The 14,793-nt window shown below is 49.5% G+C and overlaps 1 protein-coding gene across 1 annotated transcript in view; it reads right to left on the bottom strand.

The window, feature by feature from the left end:
• Positions 1 to 1,192: 1,192 nt before the first annotated feature.
• Positions 1,193 to 14,793, bottom strand: part of LOC308614447 (protein FAM169B-like) — a gene marked incomplete at its 3' end in the record, with an annotated part of 84,728 nt that continues 71,127 nt past the window's right edge. The window contains 4 exon segments of the mRNA XM_081228901.1: positions 1,193 to 1,372; positions 2,615 to 2,709; positions 7,142 to 7,273; positions 10,997 to 11,179. Of these exon segments, the coding sequence (XP_081085027.1) occupies positions 1,193 to 1,372; positions 2,615 to 2,709; positions 7,142 to 7,273; positions 10,997 to 11,179 (590 nt within the window).

Raw genomic sequence — 14,793 nt, 5'->3', positions numbered from 1 at the left:
GAGCCCAGAGGCGGGTGCGGCGTCAGCGGGGCCCTCTGTGACAGGCCCTGGGTGCTGCAAAGACAGTGTCAAGCCACAGAGGGGGTGGGGTGTCCTTGGTGATACAATCAGGTTTGCATTCCCCAGAAGTCAAGGCGGCACTTGGGTTGCCCGCCCCAAGACGACCTGGCCAGCCTTCCCTGGAAAGAATCCTACTGACCCTGCGAGAGCCCAAGCTGACTGCGGAGAAAGCCCATCCCGATCTCAGGAGACAGGCTCTGAGACCTCGTGAAGCTGCCTGGACTGTGCCTTACCCTGTGAACAGGCAGCAGCACCGGCCACGGCCAGCCTCGCCCGTCCTCACTGAGGTCTGGGGGGCAGGAACCCTGACGGCGGCTGGGCACGTGCCGGAGCAGGGCTGTGTATGTGTGTAGAAAGGGGGGCTGCTGTCACGTGCAGGCCAGGCTGTCACCTTTACAGTCACCTTTATTAGCACAAGCCTGTCTGCTGAAGGCACCAATACTATAGAAGGGCCATCAGCCCGACGTCCCCTCCGGCAGTTCCCTTGGGAAGTAGGTGCTGCTACGATCCTGGCACCCGCCTGGAGCCCACTCTGAGCGCCTCCTGCACCAGCCACACGTGAGCCAGAGGCCTGGGTGTGCACCAGGCAGCCTGGCCCTGACCTCAGGGAGCTTCCGACGTGGCTGAAGCTTCTCCAGAAAGAAACGTGTCTCCTTGGAAACCCCTCTGGTGTCTGGGGTCTCGCAGTTACAGCAGAGCTGTCGTGGGCAAACCCCAGAGGGGTTTCTGCAGTGTGGAGGGGGCAGCCCTGAGCTTTCTTGTGCTGAAGAAAGAGGCGTAGTCATGTGGTTCCAGTGCAGTCTTTACAAATTCACCCTGAGCAAGAGAAACCATGTTAGGTTTAACGAATGGGCTTCTGAAATCTGAGCGTGGGAAAATGATTACGTGCCCCTGTACAGCACCTTCGGATTAAATGAGGGGCTTCTCAGGCTTCCCATCACCTGAGCCCACACATCAAGCCTGAGGTAGGAAGGTCTGTGTGGTCATTTGCTCCTCAAATGGATGCACAGCAAGGACGGAGGCCAGCTCCCAGCGACAGGAGCATGGAGTGGCAGGTAGCACTCAAACCCACGTCCCCTGGAGCCTAGGCAAGCCTCTCAGTGGACTCAGCTCAGCCTCTGCGAGTTAGGGGTTAGGAGCTGGGACGCATGTGCTTCCGCCACGACCCTGGGGGCAGCCCGGCATCCACCGCCATCCTCTTGGCTTCCTTCCCCTCCCGCTCAGCCCAGCATGCTCTCCCAAGCCACCCAGCTGCTTCTGTCACTGCACAATCTCGATCATTCTTCTCCAGTTCTTCTCCACTGACCCTCTCCTGAAACCAGAAAAGAATCAACAGAGCATCCTAATTAACGCTGGCCTGGCTGCGCCCTGCACCACGAGCTCAGAGTCAGAGCAAGCGAGCCAGGTTCACACACCAGGCCGGCCGCAGGGACACCGTGTTCTGTATATAAGATGCTCTGAGCACAGATTTACTGATGGGAACATATATTTAGTGGTGGGACATGAAGTCCTGGTCCGGGGAGACCCAAGAGAGAACAAGGCAACGAGGCACTACTATAAAAGTGGGGAAGCGCAGACTTCCCCAGACACACGCCCGCAGGCATCAGGTCACACTGGACACCTCCTGCTTCCTCTAACGGCCTTCAACGTTTAAAAGGAGAGTCCGAGATTAGCACAGAGGCAAAGCACACACTCGGTTCAGTAGCCTGACAGCCCATCTTTCCACTGTGACCCAAGGAACAGGAAGGCCCTCCTCTGCCAGATGGCTAGAACTGATGTCAGACACTAGTCAGCTTTTCTAAGATAATCCAGCACTTTCTGGGATGTTTTATGCCTTTGATGTTGAGTCTTCTATCCCAGAACCATCTGTTTTCCAAGATAAGCAGCATTCTCCACAAAATGCATTTGTAAGTTTTGGAGTTTAATGTCATTATCGATTCTTTAGGGACTCCAGAGCAAAGGCCCTTCCATGCCAGCAAATGGATGTCAGCACAATCACCTTGTGTGGACAAGTGTCTGGCTTGGCCTCAGGAAAATACTCGTGGAATCGTATCACTCCAAAATCTTATAAACTACTGAACAACAACAGGCCAGCAAGGAATATTCAGGAACCATCCTTACCCGCGGTTCTATCTACCATTGCTCTGAACCATCTCATAACCTAATGCCCTATTCCATTTTCTGGCATCTGGGCTTGAGGGGCGGGGAAGGAAAGAAAGATAAATGTGTCCACACATTAGTTCTGCTTGAAAGATACTGGTCCGTCACAGAATCTGAAATTCAGATTTTTCAGTATTTCCTTAACGATGCAAAATTACAGCTCATTCCCATGTGTTCTCTGTTTAGTTTTGGCTTTGTCAGAGCTTGTCTAGCTTAGGGAAGAGGACCGTGAAAAGTCTAATTGCAATGGCCTCTCCTCCCACTGCAGCTCGGAGATTCCGAGCATAAATCAAGGGTCTACTGCCCCAGAGGAGCCCAGAGCAGAGGTGTTTAGGAAACTGCATGAGCATGACACAATGACTAGTCCTAGAATGACACACATTTGTCACTGTACCTTGTTGTCTTCTCCATTATGGGATATTCCGGGTCCACTGTCCTGAGAAGTGCACCCAACAGCAGTCACTTCCTCCTTGGAATTTCCTGGGTGAGCTGCCGTCCCCAAGCAAGAGAGTGGGGTGAGCAAATGGGGTGACTCCCAAGGGACTGGACAGTCAAAAGATTAATAATACAATGGGGACACTTCCAAAAGCATGGAACCCCATGACCCAGTTCTATCCTTTTGACCTTCACCCTGACACCTGCTACATGCCCTCCAAGGACAGGAAAACCTTCCAGGTATTGGGAGAGTGGTTCTATTCAAGCATTTCTGAGCTGGAATTTTGATCTATTCTCCCAACTATTCAGGCACTAAATGCAGTCAGATTTCCCATTCTGTTCCTTGGCCCTCCTCTTTGCTCACTGGAATTCTTACTCACAAGAGAGACCATAATCACACATGTTAATTCAGCCTCTCTCCCCGCTCCTACCAAATCAGTACCAACTTGGAAGGGGGTGAATTTCTTATCCTACTGTGCACCTCCCCACACCCCAAATTCCATATGTGGAGGTGTGGTGAGGGATTCAGATCCTTTAGGAAAAAAATATGCAGTTTTCCATTTGAGCTGAAAATACAAATGAAACACATTTTTCGAATAAAGAATATTACTTGTTACCTATGTAAGTAAATGTTTAAAGTTTATTTCCAGACTCTATAAATGAGCAAAATTTGGTTTGGCGAAATTGAATCATAAGCATCTAAAAATACCAGCCCTCTTTAGCCTTCTCTGATATGTAAGATTTTATATAATACCGTGGTAGCTGCCCATGTACTTTCCTTCACAAAAACCATAAGCTCATAAATGAGCTCAGACACTTCTCAGCCAGCCTCATTGGCTACTGTATGCGGATCACCTGGACACTTCCCAGTGCTGAGAAATGCACCGTTAACAGTAATCAACTGAATGAGTGAGTGAATGAATGAATGAGACAATGAAGTAGATAATCCATTATCAATTTGCTTCCTTTCCTGATGTGTGAAACTTTGGTTTTATGTGTTATGGATGGAAGTATGTTAATAGCTATCAAACTTTCCCTTGTACTTTATTCCTAAGCAATGAAGATGCAATACTTTTTTTAAATTAATGATAATTTGGACTCACAAGCATGAGAATCTGAGAAGCAGCCACACAGGTAGGTCAAAGGCAGATGCCTGCGAGTTACCATCCGATGCTGCAGCAGATAACAGTGGCCACTAGAGGGAGCCACACAACCTTTCAAAGAGCAGCATTAGACCAAAAAGCCCATCCAGCGTGGTGGTTCTGTTCTCTGCCCTTCCCAGCCTGGCTCACCCCCGTATGCTTGCTCTTGCTACTGCTCTGTGTAATACCCGACGCCCCAGAACAAGCTGAAACAAGTTAGAGCTGCAGTCTGCTCAGCATCAGGCTTTTAGAAAAATGACCCCACTTCCTCAGCTCAAATATTTCACATCTCTTTATGTACATTCCCTCTAGCTTTAAAAATTAAATACAAACAGAAGAAAAGTATTTTCCCTGTGGATGACAGTTGAATCTATTAAAACTTCACCTGGAAAGAAAGCAAAAATATAACTTAAAAATGAAAAAAAACATATTTTTTAATCTGTGTGCAATTACTTCCTGCCTCCAGCAACTTTTTCCGTTAAAAAAAAATCAACTGTTGACGTATTCAATTTCATCCCCCACAGTAAAGAAACTTAGGCATGTGCAAGCTAATAGGGAAGTCACATCAGACAGAATTCTGATCCTATTGGTCAAGTTTCAAAGGCTTCACATGTAACTGAGTATAGGAAGAAAAAAGTTTCCCACAAACTCCTTCTCTCAAAAGGTCTGAATAACCCTGTAAATATTTTCAGGGCCTTTATAAGCCACAGATGTTATCAACACTCAGGACCGTGCAAACTTTAAAATCCCCAGTCCACAGATGACACTGCTTCAAAAACAGATTTTAAAACATTTGAAAGGGGCTTCCCTGGTGGCGCAGTGGTTGAGAGTCCGCCTGCCGATGCAGGGGACACGGGTTCGTGACCCGGTCCGGGGGAATCCCACATGATACAAAGCGGCTGGGCCTGTGAGCCATGGCTGCTGAGCCTGCGCGTCCGGAGCCTGTGCTCCGCAACGGGAGAGGCCACAACAGTGAGAGGCCCGCGTACAGCAAAAAAAAAAAAAAAAAAAAAAAAATTGAAAGGAGAAGTTAATTCCTCTCTGGAATGTTGTGGAATGTTGTAATATGTCCACACCTTAGTTAGAATGTGAAAAGCAACGGGCCCCACCGGGCTTCTGGCTTATAGTTCTATTTCTGTGGCCCATGAAATTGTAGGAAACCTCCTAAATAACAGTCAGAAATAAAGGGACAAAAGGTAGAATTTGAAACACGGAACAATTCAAGAAAGCAACTCTAAGAATAACTGATTAAAACTAAAATAAGTGGCCTCGTGACATTTCCAGGGAAGAGAAGATTCCAGAATCTGCATTGTTTGGTGATGGGTGGGAAAACCCAGTGGGCTAACATTTGCTGATTTCTGTGAGGAGAGAAACAGACAAAAAACAGAGAAACTGCTGAGGATCTGGGCTAATTTGTGATTGCATCTGTGGCCCCCACTCCCCGGCTGGCCTGGAAAAAACCTGAGTGTCAGCTCCGACTGACAAAATTGTTACAAAATGAAGCTGGCTGGCGGAAAACCTTCACAAGCGCATTAAAATCCTGACTGCTGGCCCTGGGGGGAGACAGGAGGTGTGGGTGAAACTGGGAACTAGCCATGATTTACACAGGGAGTGAAAAGACCACAACTTAGAATTTTTCAAAAAATTATAGTTTCGGTAATCTAATTATATCCCTAATTATAATGATGACCCTTCTTCCTTCACGGGACTCAAGCATGCTTCTGGAACCTTCTCTGTGAAAGTCCCCTCATTTGCCGTTTTAAGGAGAGAGTTGGTGCTTCTCAGAGTGAGTTAAAGTGACAGGGCCGGCATCTGAATTCCAGCTCATTTCCTCTGACCAGACCACACCAACTCTCTCAGCTCTTGAAATAACCCCCAGTGGAATTCTCCTCAGAGAAAGCCATCTCCCCAATTATGCAAAAACGTCCTCCCCTGCAAACCCCCTCCAGCCCATGCAATTTCCACATGATTTCCACATTCTGATGGGCAAGCCATTTTGTTTCCATTTCCAGCCAAGGAAGTGCAACGTCCAAGCCACAAAGGCCAGGAGGCATGGGGGCTGCAGGCTCCTTTGTGAGGCCCAGCGACAAACCCACACGGCTGGTCGGCCAAGGGCCTGGGACCCTGGCTGGCTTCCCATCATTTCCGACTTTCTACGCCACAGGGCAAGTCACTTAACTGCCTCATTAGGATCACAGTCACAGCCCTGCCACAGCCTCCTTCCCAGGTGCCCGGTCACCCCATTAATATCTGTAAAGACCCATTAAGCCTCCTAGCTGAAAGGCACCAGAGGAGCAAAACCTATCACCATCATCATCAATAAACTCCCAGGCAGTCTCCCCTGTCGCCACCTCAGGGGAATCAGTCACCATGGGAAGAGAAAGCCTGGCACCTCAGCCTGCCCATCCATCCCCTAATGAGCTACCTGCAGCCTCGGAAGTGGCACTCGACCCTGAAGGGAGCTCAGCCATGCTTTCACCGTGGCCGGTGAATTTAAAGAGACCCTCCCTCGCCCCCATCCCCCCTGCAGCCCTGCCCCCGGCTGCACCTCCAGCTGCAGCTGAGGCCGGGCCTCAGTGGGCCGTCCTCCCGTACCTGGGAGAGGTGGAAGGAATGCGGACAGAAAGCAGCCTGGAGACCGAAAGACAATATGTGTCTGCCGCCCTGCTTGCCCCTCCGGCCCTCAGACCCACCACCTGGGCACAGACGCCATCCATCAAAAACCCGCCACGGACTCGCTGAAGACGACCTGTGTGTCTGTAACAGGGCTGCCCACACAACCAAAAGCTCACCCACCGGGCTTATCCTGCACTGCCGTCAAACACATCAAGCAGGACAAGAAGGACAAGGCAGGCCCTCGCAGACACAGAACAGGGGGCGCTGCCTCACACCCACGTGAACCCTCCCTGAGGAGAAGGGACAGAGCTCGCTCTTCCAGCAAACCCTCGTGTGTCTTAGAATTTCTACCAGATGCACACATTGCCTACGGGAAACAATGCTTTCCAGGGACCGTCTGCTAGACAGGGGCAATTAATCCTGTTGCATGTTTCAATGATCCTTTCCAACTGGAAACGGGGAACCCTTAGTCCCAGGGAGTCTCTGATTTGGCTAAAGTGGGGGAGATCTATTTGAGCAAGAGGGTCTGGAAGGTGTGGTTCGTTCAGGATGGGAGGTGGAGGAAGGCCAGGATGCCACCGCCCGGGTTTCACTCCTTCCTCTATTCCTGCAACAGCAACAAACAGAACGTCTGCGCAGCCTGACTCGATCCGCACCAGTGAATCTGTGCTTCCGTTACCGACACTGGAAATAACCAGACCAAAGGGCATGCTTTCACCCCGACTCACAATCTGGACGCCTTGCCTGTTGAAGCTGAACCTTCAGCCAGATGTTGACTCGCTGGCCCCAGGCTCCTGGGGGCTCCGCCTCCCACAGGCGCCCCCGCTCCTCTGGAAGCACCGCCAGGAACTTCCTACAGCCTGAGGGGAAGTTGCACACAGGAGTCAAGGAGGCCCACGCAGCCCTGGTGCACACGCTCCGGCCCTCGTCTGCGTCCTCAGGCACGGCCACTTCCGTCCTTCCTGCAGCCTGGCCCGGCCCACCCCCAGCTCTCTGCTCTGCTGCTGCCCTGTGCCAACCCCACCCCCGCCCGCCATCCTCCTCACCTGCCTCCCACTTTCATCCATCCCATTTAGCCTGCTCAGGCGGCCACAACAAAACACCACACACCCAGGGCCTTAAACAACAGACATTTATTGTCTCGCAGCTCTGGAGGCTGGAAGTCTGAGATCAAGGTGCTGGCAGGCTTGCCGTCTCCTGAGACCTCTCTCCTTGGCTTGGAGATGGCACCTTCTCACTGTGTCTTCACACCGTCTTCCTTCTGTACCCATCTGTGTCCTAGTCTCCTCTTCTTACTGGGACCCCCTCTTACCAGTCCTATTGGGTCAGGGCCCACCCTTATGACCTCATCTAACCTCAGTTACCTCCTTATAGACCCCATCTCCACGTACAGTCCCCTTGGGGGTTAGAATTTGGGGGGACCCAATTCAGCCCATAATGGCACCCCACCCGGTCCTCTCCACAGGCACTGTCCTTCCTCTTTGAGCCTCCACAGCCCTCTTCTCCCAGGGAGCCTTTCAGCTCATCCACAGACGCCTTGACTCCAGAACCCCCTCAAGGTTGTAGACTTTTATGCTACGTTCACAGGGTGAGCATTTCCACATGGCAGGGCCCCGAATCCAGCCGAATGGGAAGCAGCTCCTGGTCCTGCAGGTGCTGGGGGCTCCATCAGGCCCAGGGCAAGAGCACAGATGGAAACCCACAGAGCATGACGCCAAGTACTCAAAAGGTGTAAACCAAGCTAGCCGAGTGCTAGATAGAATGTTCTGCTCTCCTGTCTTGACAAATATAACTTCTTAACAGGAGGAAAAGCCAGTTTCAAATTTAGAATTCTTAGACTTCTTGGAGTTTTGCACCTGAATGTGGCGATGCCAAGAGAGCTGGCCCCCAGCTGGCAGCCCATCCCCTCCTCCCACCCCAGCTCCCAGCCCGTGGCAAGGGGCCTGTGCATACAAATGTGGACACCATGCCCACGCTCCACCTACACCCCACCAGCAGCTGCCCCAGGGCCTAAGGATGTGCAAATTGGTGGCATCCTCTGCTCTTGGGGGCACAGATCCAGGATGGAGTCCACTTGGGCCCTTGGCAGCCCCTGACAGGAACCCTGGGGTCTGGTAGCCTGACCTGGTTTAGAAGTGGCCTGCACCCAGGCGAGAACATCCTCTTGGACCCGCAGATTCCTCATCCCATGGAGAGAGGTGCAGCTTCAAGAGGGTGCTAAAGCGTGGGGCCCTGGGCGGGAGGCCCTCTGGGCCATTCCAAGGGCAGGACTGTACTGGATAAAAGGCGGTCAGTGAAGCGTGGAGCAGCCACACCCGGCCCGGCCTTGAGCCTCCAGCTGCTGATTTGTCCTGCTCTGTCCACACTCTGCCTGCTCACCCATGAGCCCAGGCACAATCAGGGTGACATAGAAGCTCAAGGCCCCAGCACCCTTGGCTGGGCCACTGAGACCCCAAGTGTGATTCAGAATCAGTACCTTCAGATCTTCTTTCTCTACCAGGTGGAGATACAGGCCCCTGTGAGGGTCTCTGCAGTGCTGGCCTGGGGGTGGTCCCCGCCCTTTGGAGCCTGCTCCTCCCCAGGGGAGACCTAGGTGGCTGCCCTGGGGGCCAACACACTCAAACAAAGTCTCAGAGCTGAAATGAGAATGAGGGGAGGGACAGAGAACCAGTGCCGGAGTTCCAGAACTTTCCAAGACCTCCAAGTGAGCAAACCAGTGCAGCAAGCCTCCAGCATTCTTTGCACAAATTCAGGATCTTCAGAGTTTCGTGAGAGATGGAGAGTTTGAAAATACAAAGAAATGACCAAACCCACTTGAGGAAAATATGTTTTCGCCTGGTTTTCTTATGACTTCCGAGCAACAGAAGTTACCTTGCCTTTCGCAGCTTTTCTCTCCTATCTGCGGTTCTCACACCACAAGGACACTGGAAACTCAGTAGTAAGGGTCCAAAAGTATCTGTACGACAAGAAGTGAGGCAGGGCGCAGTGTGGGGTGGATGTGCTTCACGAGGGACCAGTGGATCCTGGGAGATGCTCCACAGTATCTCCCACCCTTTCTGATCTGGAGTGAAACATTTAACATCAGGGCTTTCTGAATTTCTTCTGGCAAATACATATTAAGATTTCTTTTCCAGAACCTGGAGAAGGATTGTGGTAGTTTACGTTGTATGTCAACTTGAGTGGGCCAGGGGTATCCAGACATTTCGTCAAATGTTGTTCTGGGTGTGTCTGTGAGGGTGTTTTTGGATGAGATTCACATTTTTTATTATTTATTTATTTATTTATTTATTTATGGCTGTGCTGGGTCTTCGTTGCTGTGTGAGGGCCTTCTCTAGCTGTGGTGAGCGGGGGCTACTCTTCGTTGCGGTGTGCGGGCTTCTCATTGTGGTGGCTTCTCTTTGTTGCAGAGCATGGGCTCTAGGCGTGCAGGCTTCAGCAGTTGTGGCACATGGGCTCAGTAGTTGTGGCATGTGGGCTTAGTAGTTGTGGCTCATGGGCTATAGAGCGTAGGCTCAGTAGTTGTGGCACACGGGCTTAATTGCTCTGCAGCATGTGGAATCTTCCCAGACCAGGGGTTGAACCCATGTCCCCTGCATTGGCAGGCGGATTCTTAACCACTGCGCCACCAGGGAAGTCCCGGGATTCACATTTGAATCCTTAGACGGAGTAAAGCAGATTGCCCTCCCCATTGTGGGTGGACCTCAGCCAATCAGTTGAGGGCCTGACTACAAAACAGAAAGTCTGACCCTCCCACAAGTGAGAGGAACTCCTCCTGCCTGACTGACTGAGCTGGGACATTGGTCTTTTCCTATCTTTGGACTTGAACTGAAACACTGGCTCTTCTTGGGTCTCAAGCCTGTTGGCATTTGGACTGGAACCACACCATCAGTCCTACTGAGCCTCCAGCTTGCTGACTATAATCTTAGGATATCTCAATCTCCACGTTGTCTGAGTCAATTTCCTATAATAAATCTCTTCTCTCTCTCTTTCCCTCTCTCTCTCTCTCTCTCTCTCTCTCTCTCTCTCTCTCTATATATATATATATATATATATATCTCCTACCGGTTCTGTTTCTCTGGAGAACCCTGACTAATATACGGACTCGGTAGGACAAGAGCAGATGGGGGAGCCATCTTCTGCAGTAAGAGCTACACAGGTGCCCAGGGCTCAGTGCATTTGGAGCTTGCCTTTCCTCAGCTCCTAGTCCCGCTGGGGCTCCGAGTTGGAAAGTCAAAGTGATGACTACCATCTTCCCGTGCAAGAGCAAAGGCCCTCTGAGGCCCAGCAACAACCAGCAGCACAGTGGGTTCCCTGGATTCTGCTTCTCTCTGACGCTGTGTTGATTTGATTGTTATTATTTCTAAATCCAATTCTTTCTCAGGAACTGGGAAAGGTTCGCCCCTTGTGATCAAGCTTAAAGTCTCAGTGCTGAGGCAACAGGAGATTTCTCAGAGGAAAGAGACAACTCACAGGTGTGTCATGGTGCCGGCGGCTCTGAGGGACCTCCCACCCCAGAGTCATCTGGAACCCCCATGAGTTACCCATCCCCGTTACCCAAGCGCTCCTCCCGACGCAGTGATTACCTTGGTACATGGCAGGGGAGATGGGCCAGCTGATGCCCAGGGCCTCGTCCTCTCGGAACGTCTGGCAGAAGTCCCTCAGCATGGCCAGGCCCAGGTCCTGGCGGCGATGGCTCCTCTGGACAAACACGGTGTCTAAGACAGGCAGCAGGTAGCACACACCCGTGCCATCACCACACAGGCTGCCTGAGGGGAAAGCAAGAGACACGTGCTGTCCCCTGGGCTGGACTAGCCTGCCAGGACTCGGCGGGACTCCCACTTGCCTGGTCACTGGTACCATCCGGAAGCAGTGCAGCCTCACAAACTAAACCACTGAAGACCAAACAGCAGATCACCCTAAACCACCAGCTCTCCAGCTTACTGGGCAGCCCACACATTGTCAATTACTGTGAGCAAGGCCACTAGGCTATTGCCCTGAAATGAAATGCAAACCCAGGTGACCGAGCAGAGCGAGGCCATCGCGCACCCAGACTCCTCACACCCCTCCCTCACTGTGCACAGTTCAGAGACCCCCAAAGCCAAGGAGGAGCATCTGAGCAACGTCAAAGTTCTCCGTGATGTGGGCTGGGAGACCCAGCCAACACATCTCAACGGCATGGACTTGTTCAGAGTTCACCATGGCCAATTATGGCAAAGTACACTTGACCCAAACAGACTAAGTCCTGTTTCCCATAGAACATCAATGACCCTGCTATTGCAGAGCAAGAGAGGCTACAGCTGGCACCTCTCCCACTTTTCTACCCTGAATTTAACTTTACTGCAACCAGCACTAACACCAGCAAAGTTGCTGTTTCTGCAACAGGAACCTACCCTTGCAGTCAGTCACCTCTGTTGTCACCCTAGCTAGAAATACCACACACACCCAACTATATCACCTTCCTCACTTCCCAGCTGCACAGTTGCCTGTGCTCTAGATGCACTGGAATCCAGCAAAAGAAATATGTCGCATAGTCAGCTCCCATTGGAAGAGGTGGTATTTGTGCCTGCAAAGATTCAAAGGTGAGTAATTTCCCAAACAAACAAAAAAATGATTCTGAGTCTAATTAGCCAGGCTGAATTGCAGAGCTACATGCTACTGTAGTGAACTGTTTGAAAAATGGCCACAATTATTCCCCTTCCTATATCCACACACCTTTGCATGTGATTTTGAAGGTCCTCCCATCGAAATATGGGGTCTATTTCCTCTCCCCTTCAATCTTGCTGGCCTGGTGACTCACTTTGAGCAACAGAATGAAGCTGGCAACAGCACACCAGTTCCGAGCCTAGGCCTCTCGGGGTCCAGGGCCCCTCCATTCTTTCACAGATCCCTATCACTCACCACAAGAACAAACCCAGGCTAGCCTGCCACCAGGAGAGAAACATGGCCCAGGCACCCTCGTGGTCCCAGCCAACATCTAGCTGGTCTTAAGAAACAGGTGGGCAGGTGACCACAGACACATAGGCCAGCCCAGCCTAGGGCAGAAAACCACCCAGCTGAGCCTCAGCAAAATCGCCAACCAAAAGAATGGTGAGCTAAATAAATAGTTGGTTTTGTGCCCAATATGAATGAATAAATAAATAATCTGTGACCAACGAGCAACCCCAATTCACTTGAGATGGTAATTGTAAAGAATTTGGACTTTACCCTCAATGTGCCTGAAATGACAGTGCCAACTGGGTTGCAATTATATAACTTCCAATTTTATAGACAACAAGAACAATCGTCCCCAAACAGTGAAGTCCTTCAAAGCTAAGAATGTTTAAAATTAAATAAAGATACAATTCCACTCACAACAGCATTAAAAAGTAAATACTCAGGAATATATTTAACAAAAGAAGCATAAGCCTTAAATACTGAAAAGCACAAGACATTGTTGAGGGAAATTAAAGAAGATCTAAATAAATGAAGAGAAATTCCATGTTCATGGATTGGATCAGGGTCCCCAACCTCCAAGCCACAGACCAGTACCGGTCCGTGGCCTGTTAGGAACCAGGCCACACAGCAGGAGGTGAGCAGCGGGCGAGCCAGCGAAGCTTCATCTGTATTTACAGCCGCTCCCCATCACTCGTATTACCACCAGAGTTCCACCTCCTATCAGATAAGTGGCGGCAATTAGATTCTCATAGGAGCACAACGCTCCTGTGAACTGTGCGTGCGAGGGATCTAGGTTGCGCGCTCCTTATGAGAACCTAATGCCTGACGATCTGAGGTGGAGCTGAGGCAGTGATGCTAGTACTGGGGAGCGGCTGCAAATACAGATTATCATTAGCAGAGAGGTTTGACTGCACAGAGACCATAATAAATCAATTGCTTGCAGACTCATATCAAAACCCTATCAGTGAGTGGCAAGTGACAATTAAGCTGCATCTTACAGAATAGACTGGACATAAGCAACACACTTCAGGTGTCACTGTCTCCCATTACCCACAGATGGGACCATCTAGTTGCAGGAAAACAAGCTCAGGGTTCCCACTGATTCTGCACTATGGTGAGTTGTATAATTATTTCATTATATATTAAAATGTAATAATAATAGAAATAAAGTGCACAATAAATGTAATGCACTTGAATCATCCCAAAACCATACCCCACCCCCCGGTCCATGGAAAAACCGTCTTCCACGAAACCAGTCCCTGGTGCCAAAAAGGTTGGGGACTGCTGGATTGGATGACTCAATACTGTTAAGTTGCCAATTCTTCCCAAACTGACCTGTAAGTTTAACAACAGTCCTATCAAAATCCCAGCAGGCTCTTTTGTGGAAATTGACAAGCTGAGAGTAAAATTCCTGTGAAATGCAAAGTCTCTAGGATAAACAAAACAGAAAAAAAAAAAGAAGAACAAGAACAAAGTTGGAGGTTTTATATTAACCAATTTCAAAGCTTCTTATAAAATCAAGGTAATCAGACAGTGCGATAATGGTGCAACGGTGGGCATATAGATCAATGGAGCAGAAGTGAGAGTCCAGAAGTAAACTCTTACACTCTGAATTTCTACAAAATGCCATGGTAACTCAGTGGGGGAAAAGACAGGCTTTTCAACAAACTGTGGTGGAATGATTGGACATCCATAAGCCAAAAAATAACTAATTAATTAAAAATGAACAAATTAATGAATGAAGCTGAAACAGAACAGAGCCCAGAATGAGACTCACACAAACACAGTCAACTGATCTCTGACAAAGGAGCAAAGCAAAGTGAATAGAGGAAGGACAGTCTTTTCAACAAGCAATGCTGGGACAGTTGGACGTCCACATGCAAACCATGAATCTAGACACAGACCTTAAACCCTTCACAAAATGTAGCTCAAAATGGATCACAGACACAAATGTACAATGCAAAACTACAGAACTAGACAATAACATAGGAGAAAATCTAGATGACCTTGGGTTTGGCAATAAACTTGTACATACAGCATCAAAGGCATGATCCATGAAAGAAAAAATTGAGAGTTGAATTTCATTAAAATAAAATTTTTCTGCTCTGTGAAGGACACTGTCAAGAGAATGAGAAGCCACAAACTGGGGGGGAAAATATATTCAAAAGACATATCTGATAAAGAACTATTATCCAAAATATACAAAGAGCTCACAAAACTCAACAATAAAAAAACAAACAACTTGATTAAAAAGTGGGCCAAAGACCTTAATAGACACCTCACCAAAGAAGCTGTACAGATGGCAAGTAACATATAAGAAGATGTGCCACATCATATATCATCAGGGAAATAAAAAGTTTTTAAAAGTGAGATACTACCATACACCTATTAGAATGGCCAAAATCCAGAACACTGTAAACACCAAAATGCTGTTGAAGATGTGGAG

This window comes from Mesoplodon bidens (genome assembly GCF_964165515.1).
Source record: "Mesoplodon bidens genome assembly, chromosome: 3".
Taxonomy (NCBI): Eukaryota; Metazoa; Chordata; class Mammalia; order Artiodactyla; family Ziphiidae; genus Mesoplodon; species Mesoplodon bidens.
This window is presented reverse-complemented; position numbering and strand designations above follow the sequence as displayed.